The following is a 14,049-nucleotide window of genomic DNA, read 5'->3' as shown; positions in this document are numbered from 1 at the left end:
GATGACATTTCCAGCCCCTTTGCATGCGTGTGCCGACGGGACACAGAGGGACGCGAGCTGCCGACTGCTCAGCCACGTTTCCACGTGGAAGCCACCGGAGCCTCTTAGGACTTGGGGGGGAGCCGTGTGCTGAGCATGCACAGCTGCAGGCCCCTGCTGCCCACCCCCCGACGCTGGTGGGGGACCCCCATAGTCTGGCTCCTTTGCAGCTAACATGGCATTCTTATGCCGTCATGGATGGGAGAAGCTCCACGAGGAGCTCAGGAGGAAAGACCAAGTCCTCAGGCCCCAGGAGGTCCCTGTGCTGCTGGCTCTGTCCCTGAGGCTGCCATGATAAACACTGCACCCCGGGTACTGGAATAACTGACACTTCCTCCTCACAGTTCTGGAGGCCAGACGTCCAGGATCCAAGTGCTCGCGGATTCCGTGTCTGGTGAGGGCCCGGCTCCTGTTCACACACAGCGTCTTCTCGCTGGGTTCTCACACGGCAGAAGGGGTGAGGGAGCTCTCTGAAGCCTCTCTTATAAGGGTACTAATCTCATTCTTGGGGGCTCCAACCTCATGACCCAATCACCTCACCAAGGCCCCGCCTCCTAATGCATCACCTTGGGGGTTAGGTTTCAATGTGTGAATCTGAGGGGACACAAGATTCAGTCCACTGTACCTGCTCTTTCCGAAGAAATCAGTTCTCAGTGCAGAAGCCCCCTGCCCCCCAGGGCTCAGAGCCACATATCTCTGCTTTACGGGCTTGCATTTAGGGATGGGAGATGACGGTCCCACACTGTGCTTCATGCCAGGGCTCCTCTGTGGGGCCCGGTGGGGGGGGGGTCCCCATAGATCCCAGAGGACAGGTTACAGCAAATGTAAAACACATTTTTGCTGATGCTGGCAAGTGCTATTTGTCATCTCTCAGGGCCCAACCCTGTGGGATGTGCACAAGAACAGAACATCCCACCCAGCCGGACACACGGTATGTGAAACAGTGAAGCCAGAGCCAGCGCTCCCAGGATGGTTAAGTTTATGTGTCAACCTGACTGGGCCACGGGTGCCCACACATTTGGCCAAACATGACTGTAGGTGTGTCTGTGAGGTTGTTTCTGGGTGAGATTAACGTTTGAACCAGTGGACTCTGAGTAAAGCAGATGGCCCTGCCCAGTGTGAGTGGGCCTCGCGCAATCAATCGAAGGCCTGACTAGAAGAGAAAGGCTGACCTTCCGCGAGTAGGGAGCTCCTCCTGCCTGGCTGCTTGGGCTGGACCACCTTGTCCTTTGTAGTCAAACTGAAACATGAGCTCTTCTTGGGCCTCAAGCCTGCTGGCTCTCAGACTAGAACACCATCAGTTCTCCCGGGTCTCCAGCTTGTCTGCTGCAGACCATGGAACTTTTCAACCCCCAGCATTGCAGGAGCCAGTTCCTCATAAAATACATACATTTTATGTATTTGCATTTTATCTATCTATCCATCCATCCATCTGTCTACCTCCTGTTGGTTCTGTTTCTCCGGAGAACCTTGACTCAGAATCTCACTCCAGCAAGAAGCCGGCAAAACGCGATGTGTGTCGTGTGCCCACAAGCAGCAGAAACTTTGTCACCAGCTTTTGACGCTGTTTCCAAAATGTTCTTAGCGAATTCAATAGTTGAAATCTCAGTCATGAAATCTATAACTAATTACGCGGGTCTTGAGTTAATCATGTGAGCTCAAAGGAAAAAAATCAACCCGCAGATCCAAATATCAGCCTCAGTGTAAAAGGAAGTGATGACTTTGGAGAAACACAACCTCCACTTGCAAACCTTCTGTGAAGACACGCTGTTCCCCGACAGGCTGGCACACACAGCCTGTCCCCTCTGCCAGCCAGGGCCCAGGCAGGCGCCCAGCACGGTCTCCAGGCAACACTCCAGCCGCCACCGCCCAAAAGGGATCTAGGAGCTATTTGCCGGAATAAATACTTCTGTCCACCATCCTCCAGACAGTTCTGAAGGCCTGTCCTTGAGGTATCGAGTCGCTAAAACAGATGTCACCCTGCCACGTCTGACACTTCAACACCTGGGCGTGGCCTTGGCCTTGCCTGGCCATTGAGAGTGCGCTCGACCCCAACGATGCACCACCTTGTTGCCCGGTCACCTAATTCACTCCAGATGCAGGTTTCTCAGGAGAATCAGCACCCGCCTGCCAACGATGCCGCAGTAATCAGGGTCTCTGGTCACACCGTGTGCTCACTTGGTGCCTCTGTCGGGGTGCTGGCCACGAGCATGGTGGCAGTGGAGTGGAGAGTGAAGGCCAGAGACCCACCGGCGACTCCACAAAGGCTGCAGGAAATGGGAGGCTCTCGCCGCCCCCTGTGGCCACTGGGAGTGGGAGGTGTGGGTCAGCCCTGGGGCTGCCTCACTGTGCCGAGAGCCCGGAGAAGCCCCTGGGCTCTCCTCGGTAAACAGGGCAACAGTGCCACTTCCAGCTCTGACCCACCGCAGCCCGTGGGGGGCCATGGACCACTCCACGCTCCCCCAGCACCTGCACGAAAACATCTACTCATCTGCCGGGGGGTCTGTCCAACCCGGTAATTAAGCAGAGGAAATGATGATTATCACCGTGACTATTTCTCCCAGGCACCACAGTGTGCACCGAGGGTGTTTTGGTTTAGAATGTACTTTTTGGGGGTCAGAGAATTGAGGATAACTTTCTGTGGCCACGGATGTGTATGGTTTTGGTATTACTAACCTTTGTCCCTGCAGACAACATGGAACTGTTGAGCAGATCACCCTAAGGCCTGGGTTTGGGGTGCCACCAAGCCTTTCCTTCCTGGGAAGCCACAGCCGCTGCGTGAACATCCCGCAGTGGACCAGGTGCTGAAGAGTGAGCCTGGCTCGTGGCAGGAATGCTGGGAGAGGCAGCCCTTTGAGGGGCAGACCTTCTGGGATAGGGCAGGGTGCCCTCCGGGTCCCGCAGGTAGAGGCCAACCAGCAGCCACCATGGCCCTGGGGGGTGATTCCACTGGGGGGAACCAGGTGTGGTGGAGAGAGGGCTGGGTGGCCTTGCTCCCCTCTCTGTGCCCTCGACTCAGTAAGCAGCCCCTTCTCCAGGCGGGGCGCACTCCGAGATGCCCCACAGCAAGGAAGCAGTTGACTTGTGTGGAAGATGCTTCATTCGTGGGTTCTGAAGAGCTGTTGGCAACACGTGGCCAATGTTTTGCTCAAAGATAATTTAGGATTGGAGCGTGTTCCACAAGTTTCTGGGTGGCTCTGTTTTCCCATCTCCCTGTTGCAGCTGGGCATATGTGCTCGACAACAAGGTCTTCCCTCCTCACAAGTTTTATCCTTATCTCCAAATGGAAGCACAGCTCTTTCCTGTGGCTCTGCAACGGCCAACTCTGAGGTCACAGCACTGAGTTGTATCCCTTTAAGATCTCATACCCTCGAGGCCCTCAAACAGCAGGTGGATTCTTTACCAAAAAAAAGAAACATCTTACTGAGTCTGAGACCACGCACACACACGGGAAGTATGAGGCCAACGCCGTCCGCGGAGCTGCGGGGGCTGAAAGCTGGCAGAGTGACGCTGTGACTTGGAAGCAGGGAGGGAACACCCCTTGCACGCCGGTCTTCCCATCGCAGACAACCCCCCCCCTCCAGGTCACCGCTGGGCCACGGAGATGCTGCTTCTCACCATCCGGGTCCCGGGAGCTGTTGGGCGGCAGGTGTTGGTGGGGGCAGCAGGCCCCGAGCCAACGGCGCTGGCCAGGCAGGTGTGGCTGCCGACCCTGACGGGGCCTGGAGGACGAGCAGAGAAACCCAGCCCCAAGTATTTTCACGGCTGGTTGGCCGGATAATGCCCGGAAGACGCCCAAGTCCTGGTTCCGGACCCACGGCTGTGTGACCTCCCGCGGCAGAAGGGGCTGTGCAGGTGGGACGAAGGTGAGGACCCTGAGCTGGGAGAGTCCTGATCACCAGACTCGTGCAATCCCAGGGTCCTCCTAAGAGGGAGGCCGGAGGGTCGGAGGCAGAAGGAGATGACGATGGAAGAGACCAGAGTGACGTGCTGTGAGGATGGAGAACGGGCCATGGCCAGGCACACACTGGCCCTACCAGCTGGAAGGGCCGGGAAGAGATTCTCCCCGGAGCCTCCACGGGAACCAGCCCGCCCACTCCTGGATCTTGGCCCAGTGAGGCCGAGGTCAGACTCCCAACTCCGGGACTGAGAGGGAGAAACGTGCATTGTCTTGGCCAGGTGGTTTGTGGCGGTTTGTTTCAGCGGCACAGGGAACAGAGTGATGCACGAGGGAGCTCCAGCAGAGTTACTGAGGTGCCCACCGTGAGCAGCTCCCTGTAACTAAGTGTCCCTCCAACTAGGCCTGAGCGCCACAGTGTTGCCCTTGGAACAGCATGTCTTGGTGGCCAGGGCTAAGCCCCGTAGCTGCTCCAGCCACTGCCTGGGCGAAGGAGCCAGAGGAGGGGTCTGGGGTCTCTGAGTCACTGGCCGCACACACAGCCCTGGGGGTCGTGCAGGGCACCACTGTGGCCCAGCCCAGCCCTCACCTGCCCCTTAGACTGGCCTGGGGTCCTCCCCACACCAGCCCAGGTCACGGCTCCCCGCCTGGGCACTGCCACCTGGACGCTGAGGGGCCACCGAGTTGGGGAGGCGGCTCTGCCTGGCACTCATTGTGGAGGACGGAGCAGGAGGCAGAAGTGAGTAAGAAGGGGGCCAAGGGCCAAGGGTCAGCTGTGTGCCCCCCACAGTCTTTCTGTGGCCACGCATGGCTGCCTGCTGAAAAGGCGCCCCTGAGCTCTCCTCAAAGCCCTGCGCCCCCTGCAGCTCCCCCAGGGCACCAAGACCATTCTCTCACTGCAGTGGGAGCTGAGTGTTAGGAGAGTCTTGACCACCAGGTCTGGGTGCAGCATGGTGTCAGGAGCTGTCACAGCTGCCTGGCGGGCCTGACAGCCCCGGTGACAACGCCTGCAGGGTCCCTGTGATGCCGGCCCGGGCCCTCCTCAGGACAGGGCGGGGGGCTCTTTCTAGAACACCCCCTCAAGCTGTCCCGAAGCCCCTCCTGGCCCAGGGTCCTCGGCACCTCGTGAAGCAGTGCCTGGATGGGACGGGCGTCAGAGTTGCTCTCGTCAGCTCGCTGGACTCTGGAATAGTCTCTACCGCGGGCGTCGGCTGTGGTGCTGCCCCAGCAGTGCCTCCCAGAGCGCCTTATGCCATTTTTGGCTGGGCGCCACCTCCCCAAACACTCACACAGAGGTCACTCGAGGCAGAGTAACGGACGAGTTGCCATCCCAAGGACCGCACCCCAGGCTGCTCCCAGGCAAGTGAAGGGACACAGGAGGGCCCTAGTCCAGGCCACGCAGGGGAAGGACTGGAGGCCCAGCCAGTCCGGCGGTCACTCGCCTACATCGGGCCGTGTCAGGTGGGTTAAGCTTGGCAAGAGCACAGCTGGATCTCTACGATCTGGGCTTTCACCCTCGAGTCACCAGCAGAACTCCACACGCTCAGCCTCACCATGGCTGACAAACACAGGCAAGCAGAGGGGTGCACGGACGGACAACTGCAAACAGAGTCTGGGGGCAAAGGGCGATTCCCTGTCCAGGCCACCCCGGGGTCTCTGCTACGTTCTTCCATCCAAACACCTGAGCAGTGACTTGTGTGTGTGTGGAAAACAGACACAGCATTTTCCATCTTCACCATTGTTAAGCGTGCAGCTCACGCACATTGTTGTGTAGCCATCACACCCTCCACCCACGGAGTGCCCTCATCTTCCCAAACTGAAGCTCTGCCCCCATTAGACAGCAAGCCCACCCCCTTCCCTGTGCCCACCCTGCCCGCTTCCGTCTCTACGGTTGTGGTTCCCCTGAGCGCCTCGTGTGAGTGGAATCAGACAGGGTTTGTCCTTCTGTCACGGTCCTACCGTCCTGTCACTGGTTTGTCCCACTCAGCACAACATCACAGTTCCTCCTACAAGTATGATTTTGGAATCAATTCTTCCTACAAATGACGTTTAAACTTCAGGACACGGAAGCAAAGAACTAGTGTTTGTTCAGTTAGAAAGTGTGAGCAGCTCATTCTGGATGGAGCTGCCACCCCAGCCCTGGGCAAAGGGAAACACTGGGCACCAACGTGACCACTCTGGGTGGACAGCGAGGGCCCCAGGCGGTGACGACCCTGCGTGGACAGCAAGAACTACGGGCCGTGACGACCCGGTGGACAGCGAGGGCCCCTGGCGGTGATGATCCGGGGTGGACAGTGAGGGTGGACAGTAAGGACCCTGAGCGGTGACAACCGTAGGCAGAAAGTGAGTGCCCCGGGTGGTGACAACCCTGATGGAAATCGAGAACCATGGGCCGTGACGACCCTGGGTGGACAGTGAGGGTGGACAGCGAGTGCCCCGGGTGGTGACGACCCTGGGCAGACAGCGAGAGCCCAGATTCTAGGGGAAGACAGGCTGTGAGGAAGTCGTCTGACAAAGGAGGGTGCCACAAGGGAGCAGCTGCACGGGCACCTGCGCAGCCGTCACTGCAGGCGCTGTTTGCACACTTGTGGACCTTACCTGACCCAGTTTCACAGCAGCCGCATGACCAGGGTTAAGTCGCCCGGAGGGATGTGACCTGGGCCATCTGGCTGCAGAGCCCCGTCCTGGATCAGGGGAGGGGTCTCGGTGCGACAATCAGAGATCCCGTGACATGGAGGGGCGGAGACAGAACGTGGGGAGATCCGTCCCAGACCCGAGGGCCGGAGTTCTCTGTGCAGTGAGCGGGGCTGGGGCAGCCCGGAGGGGGCGCTGCCTCAGGCAGACTCCTCAAGGAAGAAGCTGCAGCCATGGGCTCCCTTCCAGCTCGGCAAAGGGCTGGGAACCCCGGGCAAGGGCGCTCGCTTCCTCAGGGAGGAGTTCACGGATCAGCAGCAGGAGCCACAGGGCCACTTTCCACTAATTCCCGTAATAACAGAGGGTAATGATCTTTTCTCCTTCTGTGCTTTTCTGCGCCAACACACAATAATAACCATCAATACTAACACTGCCAGAGGTGAAGAGACCGTATCAGAGACACTGATAAAGGGGAGCCGTTAACCACCTTCTAGTTCTTCAGGATGCTCTTTGCTCCCCTCAAGATCATTTTCCAGAAGAAAATTGGGAGCATTTAAAGAGAATGTCGGGAGCACTAGAGAAGCCCGAGACCCTCAGGTGCAGGGACCCATCAACACCACGCCTCTCAGAGGACTCATCTGGGGGCCTTCAAAAGAATACTTTAAATTTTAAAACTAAACCATTTAGCCACTTATTTAAAATCAGAGCTCACATATAAAAAATATTTTAGCCTTGTGACTTTCAAGTTAAGGTCTATAGGAAAAACCCCAACAAATAAGAAAACAAAACGCTCCCAGTCTTCTCTCTTCTCCTCTGCCCTCTGTTCCCTGTGCCTCGTGCCTGGCACTGTCCCGAGTGACAGAGTCGTGGTGCAGCTGCTGCAGAAGACGGAGTGGAGCTTCCTCGAAAAGTAAACAGTTACCATATGACCCCGCAATTCCCCTCCTGGGTGTAGACCCACAAGAACCGAGAGCAGGGACTCAAGCAGATAATTGTACACACACGTTCACAGCAGCATCATTCACTACAGCTGAGAGGAGGAGGCAACCCAAGCGTCCACTGATGGATGAACAGATACAATGTGGTGCACACAGACACTGGAGTGTTATTCAGCCTTTAAAAGGAAGGAGATTCTGACACCTGCTACAACATGGACAAACCTGGAGGACGTTATCCTGAGTGAAATAAGCCAGTCACAGAAGAAGAAATAGTGTATGATTCCACTTATATGAGGTTCTTAGAGTCGTCAAAATCATAGAGACAGAGCATAGACAGTGGGTGCCAGGGGCTGGGGAGGGGGATGGGGAGTTGGTGTTTAATGGGGACAAAGTTTCAGTTTGGGTAGGTGAGAAAGTTCTGGAGATGATGTGGTGATGGCTGCACAACAATGTGAATGTACCTAATACCCTGAACTGTACACTTAATGGTTAAGGTGGTGAATTTTACCTATATTTCACACACACACACACACAAAGTGATGAAACACAGAGCTTCTTCCTTCCTGCCGTAGTTTACTCAGCACCACATGTGGGCCCAGCATCTCGAAGATGTCCCTGCACACGGGAACGGCCAGCACACGGACGTATTTCTCCACGAGTCATCAACATAGGGATTATTCCTTTCTAAACTGATGACTGATTTGGTGAGACACCTGGGTGATGTGAAGGGCTGTTTCGGGAAATGGGGAAGGGGTGGATGTGGCCTGTGAACGGTGGTGATGTGGAGAACAGTGGGCGCCCAGCAGGATTCTGCGAGGGCCGGCCTGACTTCTGGATGATGTCACCAGTCGAGGCAGCCCTAACGCTCCTCCTGTTCCCTGGTCCTTGTGTAAACGACTTCCCTCCTGCATACTGTGTGGAGTTATTGCTACTCAGAAAATCCAGACACCTCCAGCGTCTTTTTAGAAGCAGAATCCGAAACGTGGGCCTGTTGAAGACCACTGGAAATGACAGTCAGGAATCAGGCACCCAAACAATGAAGGAAGCTAAACCAATTTCGTAAAATTTACATTTAAATTTAATCTGCAGTCAGGGTCACCACGCTCTTGGTTCAGCCAGCTAACAGTGAATGTTCCAGGAGGAGGCAAGACATTTCTCATAATGAGTTGACCCACCGGCGCGCTCCGGGCATAACCTCCCGACGTCTGAGAGGCTCTGAGGCTGTGACGATGAGCTGCCCTGCCCAAGGGAGGGAGGCCCGAGGGAGCCTGTGCCCAGACCGTGGAAGGCACCACCTTCCACCAAGGGCACCACCAAGGGAGGGGCAGGCAGGATGCCCCCTGCCACCCCATCAGGAAATGCAGGGCCACACTTTCAGGGCAACACTCAGCATCGTCCTTCAAATACAGTAGCACCCTCTTCTCTAACCCACCTACTGGAACAACACAAACCCAGGCTTCCCTGAATGTTTCCTGAACTTTCCATGAAGCACTCAGCGCACAAACGCTGACACGCTTTGGGGAACATCCTAACCCTAGAATGGTATTTCTGCCCACGTTCCATGTTCCGGCATCCTCACAGGACAGACAGAAGGGGGCAGGAATGAGCCCCAGCTCCTGGACAAAGCCAGCTCTGGGTTTGCCGGAGCCAGAAGCCTGGCCCTGGCTGTACGCCCTCGAAGAATGCGGAGGTCCCAGGTCACGTCCCTGTGGTCCAGGACGAGGGAACTGGAGGTTAAAGCACATGACTCTCTAGACCTTTAGGATGCTGAGGTTTCAGCTCCAGGTTGGCCGAGCGTCCAGCTGACTGTTGGAGAGAATCAGCGGAGAAGGCCTGACCACAGGGCCTCGCTGAGTTCTTCAAATGGGCTGTAATTTGGGGCCTCTGCTGTCAGTGCACAGCCGCTGGCCTATGCGTCCGCCTCCCTCGGGGGCTCACTAGGGGCACGTCAACAGCGCAGGCGAAGGTGGTTCTGGCCACCACTTAGGGAGGGATGTCTAAGACCACCACTCAGCGTGCGCTGCCTCGGCCCAGCTGCCTCCAGGTCCCGGTCCCAGCCCTAGTCCTAAGCCTTGACCCCACTGTCCTCAACCCCTGTCCTGGCCACCCCGGGGCGCCCCCGGCCCCCAGTCCCACCCCGGCCCCGGCCCGCGCTCACCCGCTCCTCCTCGGCGCGGATGTCCGGCATGGTGCTCAGGCAGAGGCCGATGGCTGTGACGGCCACGAAGGCGACGGAGACGCAGGCGAAGAGCTTGCCGGCCGGCCCCGAGTGGGGGTTGTCCACCACCTCGCGCAGGCGGCGCCGGCCCCGCGCCAGCCGCCCGCCGGGTCCCAGGGCGCACTCCGGGCTCCCCGGCGCCGCGCGCCCCGCCGGCCCCGCGCCCTGCGCCTCGGCCGCCTCCTCCTCGCGGCGGCGCAGGCGGCGCAGGCAGCAGCGCTCCAGCCGCGCCTCGTCGATGCCCCAGTAGGCCAGCTCGTCGCGGAAGGCCAGCGCGCACGGGCCCCGCAGCAGGCGCAGCTTGCCGGCGCGCAGCAGCGCCACGATGGCGCGGAAGGCGCACGGGCTGCGGTCGAAGAAGAACTCGTCGCGGCTCACGTCGTAGTCGTCGCACACGCGCAGCAGCTCGTCGTGGCCGCGGCAGGCCCGCAGGCGCGCCAGGCGCGAGAGGGGACAGCGGGCCAGCGCGGCCCAGGCCAAGCGCACCCTGCAGCCGCCCACGTTGATGATGACGTGCCGGGCGCGGGCCCCGCCGCCGCCGCCGCCGCCGCCGTCCGGGGGCTCGGGGCTCGGGGGCTCCACGTGGCCGGGGAGCAGGGCCATGGCCCCATGTGCCGGGCCAGGGCGCACGCGCCGGGTCAGGAGGCTGGGCCTGCAAAAAGGAACGGAGCACGTGTTAGGCCGCGACCAGGAGCCCAGGGAATGCCCGGACCGCGCGCACAACCCGGCCTGGGGACGGAACCGAACCGAGCACTCTCCCGGCCCATGCCCTTGGTTCTTCTCTCCTGTAAACCTGCCGTCTACGGATGATCCAAAGAGCGGACCCTGGTTAAGCGACGCCCTGCCTCGTCTATCTCCCGGAGACGAGGGAAGTGGCCAACAGATGGGCTGGGGAACACCGCATAGAAGGAAGCGCGCCCTGGAGTCTCAGCCTGGGGAGGTCTGGGCTGGGTGTAGGCATCAGCTTCCTACCTGCCCATCGACAAATAAAGGGGGGCTGCTCTACATTTAAGGATGTGAGAGGGGCGCGCCCGTGGCTTAGCGGTTAAATGCGCAGGCTCCGCTGCTGGCAGCCGGGGTTCGGATCCCCACACGGACCCAAGCACCACTTCTCCAGCTATGCTGAGGCCACATCCCATATACAGCAACTAGAAGGACGTGCAGCTATGACATACAACTATCTACTGGGGTTTTGGGGGGAAAAAATAAATAAATAAAAATCTTAAAAAAAAAAAAAAAGAGATGTGAGAAACATCAGCCAACAGCCAGGTGCAGCGTGTGGACATTGTTGGGATTCAGGTTAGAGGGAATTGACCATAAAAAGACAGAGTAAATGAGAACCCCCAGCACTATGTAGGTTGTAAAGAACTTTTAGAGGTATGAGAATGGTACTGCGTTCGTGAGACCCGGAGTTTCTGTCTCTTAGTGTCCACAGGGAGGTACTCACTGTGCAAGGGTGTCTGGGGCCTGCATTAAGCCAGTCTTTCTGGAGGTGCTCTGCAGACACACCCTCTTCCTGCTTTTCACAGAAGGGGAGTTGGGTAATGGGAACACTAGGGTTCATTATACTTTCTCTCCATTGTTAGGCATGTTAAAAAATTTCCGTAATAAAAAAGGTTCTGTTTTGCTTTTTAAAAAGCTTCCAGATAATTCTGCACACAGCTGGGGCTGAGAGGCACTGTCTGGAGACAGACACTCAGTGCCTGCTTCTCCCATCTGCCTCGATGTCGCTAAAGCAGACGTTCTTATCTGTTGTCCATGGAGATTCTTCAGGGGGTCCATGAGCCTTCTACAACTACGCAAACACTTGTGTATGCGCACAGTCTTCTAACAGAGGGTCCTCGGATTCTCTGAGGGATCTGCGGCCCCTGAAGCTTAAGTCCACTGCTCTAAACAGTTTAAAGAAGGGAAAAGATCTTTGGAGCACAGGAATTGCTAGCCCAGATCCCATTTAAAAGATGTCGAATCTGTGTCTCCCACCCTAACTGGAAGAATACATAGGGCATTCTCTGTTGGACGCCTGCTCCGGAAGGCACAGGCCAGGGTGAGAGTTCAGACAAGTCTCTTACGTGGGTGATGACTCACGTTTTTACTCCATGAGCAGGTTCAAGAAGCTCACAGAAGAAATACTATTCCTATTCCTAATGAGTGTCTGTCCTAGCATGTGCATAGACCAGCAACCAAAATTCGTAAATGTGCAGCTTACTCAGCACTCATTAAAGGGACACTTCACAAAATATGTTAATGAGGCCAAATCACTTTTGTCCCGAATATGGACATTTTAACTTTCATGGCAAATTTAGCTACATTTGCATTTTGCTTTCATTCTTCTGCTCAGTGCTGGGTCACCTCATTTAAATCTGTGTATCTATTTGGAAATAGGGTCACTGACTCAGGAACCATCTCAAAGAGGGTCCATAAGTAACACCAATGACTTTGACCTTCAGGGAGACGACTGTGGTTTCTCCTCCATGCTGCGGAGGGGCGATTCCGTTCCTCCCCCAGATTTGCTGCTCAAGATGTCTGTGTGCTGGGTGACACGGTGAGGCCAAGCATTCCAGCTCTAAGCGCTTCTGTGTGCTTGGGCAACAGGGACATCAGCAAAGAAAACAGGCAGGTCCCAAGCCAGGGGCGGGAACTCAGAAGACCCCAGACAGTGCTGACGACAGGCCCGTCTCCCGGGAGGAAATCTCGGAAGTCAGAAGAGGCGGTGACCTGGAGAGAAGACACAGTTCCAGCTCAGGTTCTCAAGCGTGCACCGTGGCCAACAGCCTCAGAAACATCAAGGGATCCTGCAAAATGGTACCCTCCTGCCCAACACTTCAAATTCTGTGTGACTGGAAAATCGCATAGTGAGGAGCTCCAAAAACACATCCCTCCAACAAAGCAACAAAAAAGCTGGTAAAAACCATCAGAATCGAGTCTTTTGGAACTCTGGAAACTAACCAAAGGCTTGCAGCAGCCAAGGGAACACTGAAGAAAACACAGCTGACACGGTAGCAGCAGCGAGCTCTGCAGCGTTTTAACTCCAGCTCCCAGTTTAGCGTCGGCAACCTGAAGATGACAGTCTGGCATCCCGGTGCCAGGGCTGCAGTGGAAGGAGGAGGTGGACCTAGTTCACAAGGAACTAGGATCATTTATTCTGACCTGAAAGAGTGGCTCAGAAAGCTTGCCTCTCTCTTCCCTAACTTGGAACTCTCCAGGCCTAACGTTGCCACCTGGGCAATTTGTCAAAAATCATTTACAGGAAAACGTTTTACCTATTTCTACCTGAGGCAACGGATAACTGTTGGGCAAATGACAGGTTAACCAGGAAGCTCTGGAGGAGAGGCTGGGGAGTGAGGTGTTTGCGGAATGAGGGCTTGGAGAAGCTTCCACGAATTCCTGGAACTCTAGGACTCCACGCATGCGCCTGGGGCTGTGCATGTGCTCAGGAAAGACCGGAGAAGGGAGGCCCTGCCCTTTCTCCTCTGGCAGACCTTCAGACTCTGCGCAGCAGGCGGGGAAGGGGAAGGCAGAGTGTGAACTGCCCGCTGAGTGTTGAATGCGCCACCCCTCCAGCCCGTCTGCAAGGCTGGTTTGCTTTTGTTTTGGTTCCAGGCACTTAAGTGTCTCTGCCCAATCACTTGCTGACCATTAAGCTAATGGAACAGAGATATCAGTGGCCACACAAGACAAAAACTACAGACTTTGCATAATTAGTTCAGAATAGTCACGAAAACAAACAAGCTCCTGCACACACCCTGGGGAGGGGAGAGTCTGCCAGAAGAAACGCAGGGGTGAATCCTCAGGACCTTGACTGGGCAGTGGTTCCTGCAATACGACACAGCACGAGCAAAGAAAGGAAAAAAGATACGCCAGACTTCATCAAAATTAAGGACATTTCAGGGCCGGCCCCGTGGCGTAGCAGCTAAGTGTGTGCGCTCCACTGCTGGCGGCCGGGGTTCGGATCCCGGGCGTGCACGGACACACCGCTTGTCAGGCCATGCTGTGGCGGCGTCCCACATAAAGCGGAGGAAGATCGGCACGGATGTTAGCTCAGGGCCAGTCTTCCTCAGCCAAAAAAAAAAAAAAAAGAAGAGGATTGGCATGGATGTTAGCTCAGGGCTGATCTTCCTCAGGGAAAAAAAAAATCAAAGACATTTCAAGAAAATGAAATGACAATTCACAGAATGGAAAAAAATTGTAAATCATATATCTGATAAGGGTCTAGTGTCCAGGATATACAGAGAACTCAACAACAAAAACAAACAACCCAATTAAAACATGGGCAAAGGACTTGAATAGACATTTCTCCAAGGAAGATATGAAAATGGCCAATA

At 56.3% G+C, this 14,049-nt stretch overlaps 1 protein-coding gene across 1 annotated transcript in view; it reads right to left on the bottom strand.

Annotated features, from left to right (window-relative positions):
• KCNG2 (potassium voltage-gated channel modifier subfamily G member 2) overlaps positions 1-14,049 on the bottom strand; it is a 56,816-nt gene that overhangs the window by 24,846 nt on the left and 17,921 nt on the right. The window contains exons 2-4 of the mRNA XM_058556626.1: positions 12,169-12,442; positions 10,316-10,379; positions 9,668-10,271 (exon numbers count right to left, since the gene is read on the bottom strand). Of these exons, the coding sequence (XP_058412609.1) occupies positions 9,668-10,271; positions 10,316-10,338 (627 nt within the window). The 5' untranslated portion in view covers positions 10,339-10,379; positions 12,169-12,442. The remainder of the gene's footprint in view (positions 1-9,667; positions 10,272-10,315; positions 10,380-12,168; positions 12,443-14,049) is intronic.

The sequence above is a fragment of the Diceros bicornis genome, chromosome 16 (assembly GCF_020826845.1).
Source record: "Diceros bicornis minor isolate mBicDic1 chromosome 16, mDicBic1.mat.cur, whole genome shotgun sequence".
Taxonomy (NCBI): Eukaryota; Metazoa; Chordata; class Mammalia; order Perissodactyla; family Rhinocerotidae; genus Diceros; species Diceros bicornis.
This window is presented reverse-complemented; position numbering and strand designations above follow the sequence as displayed.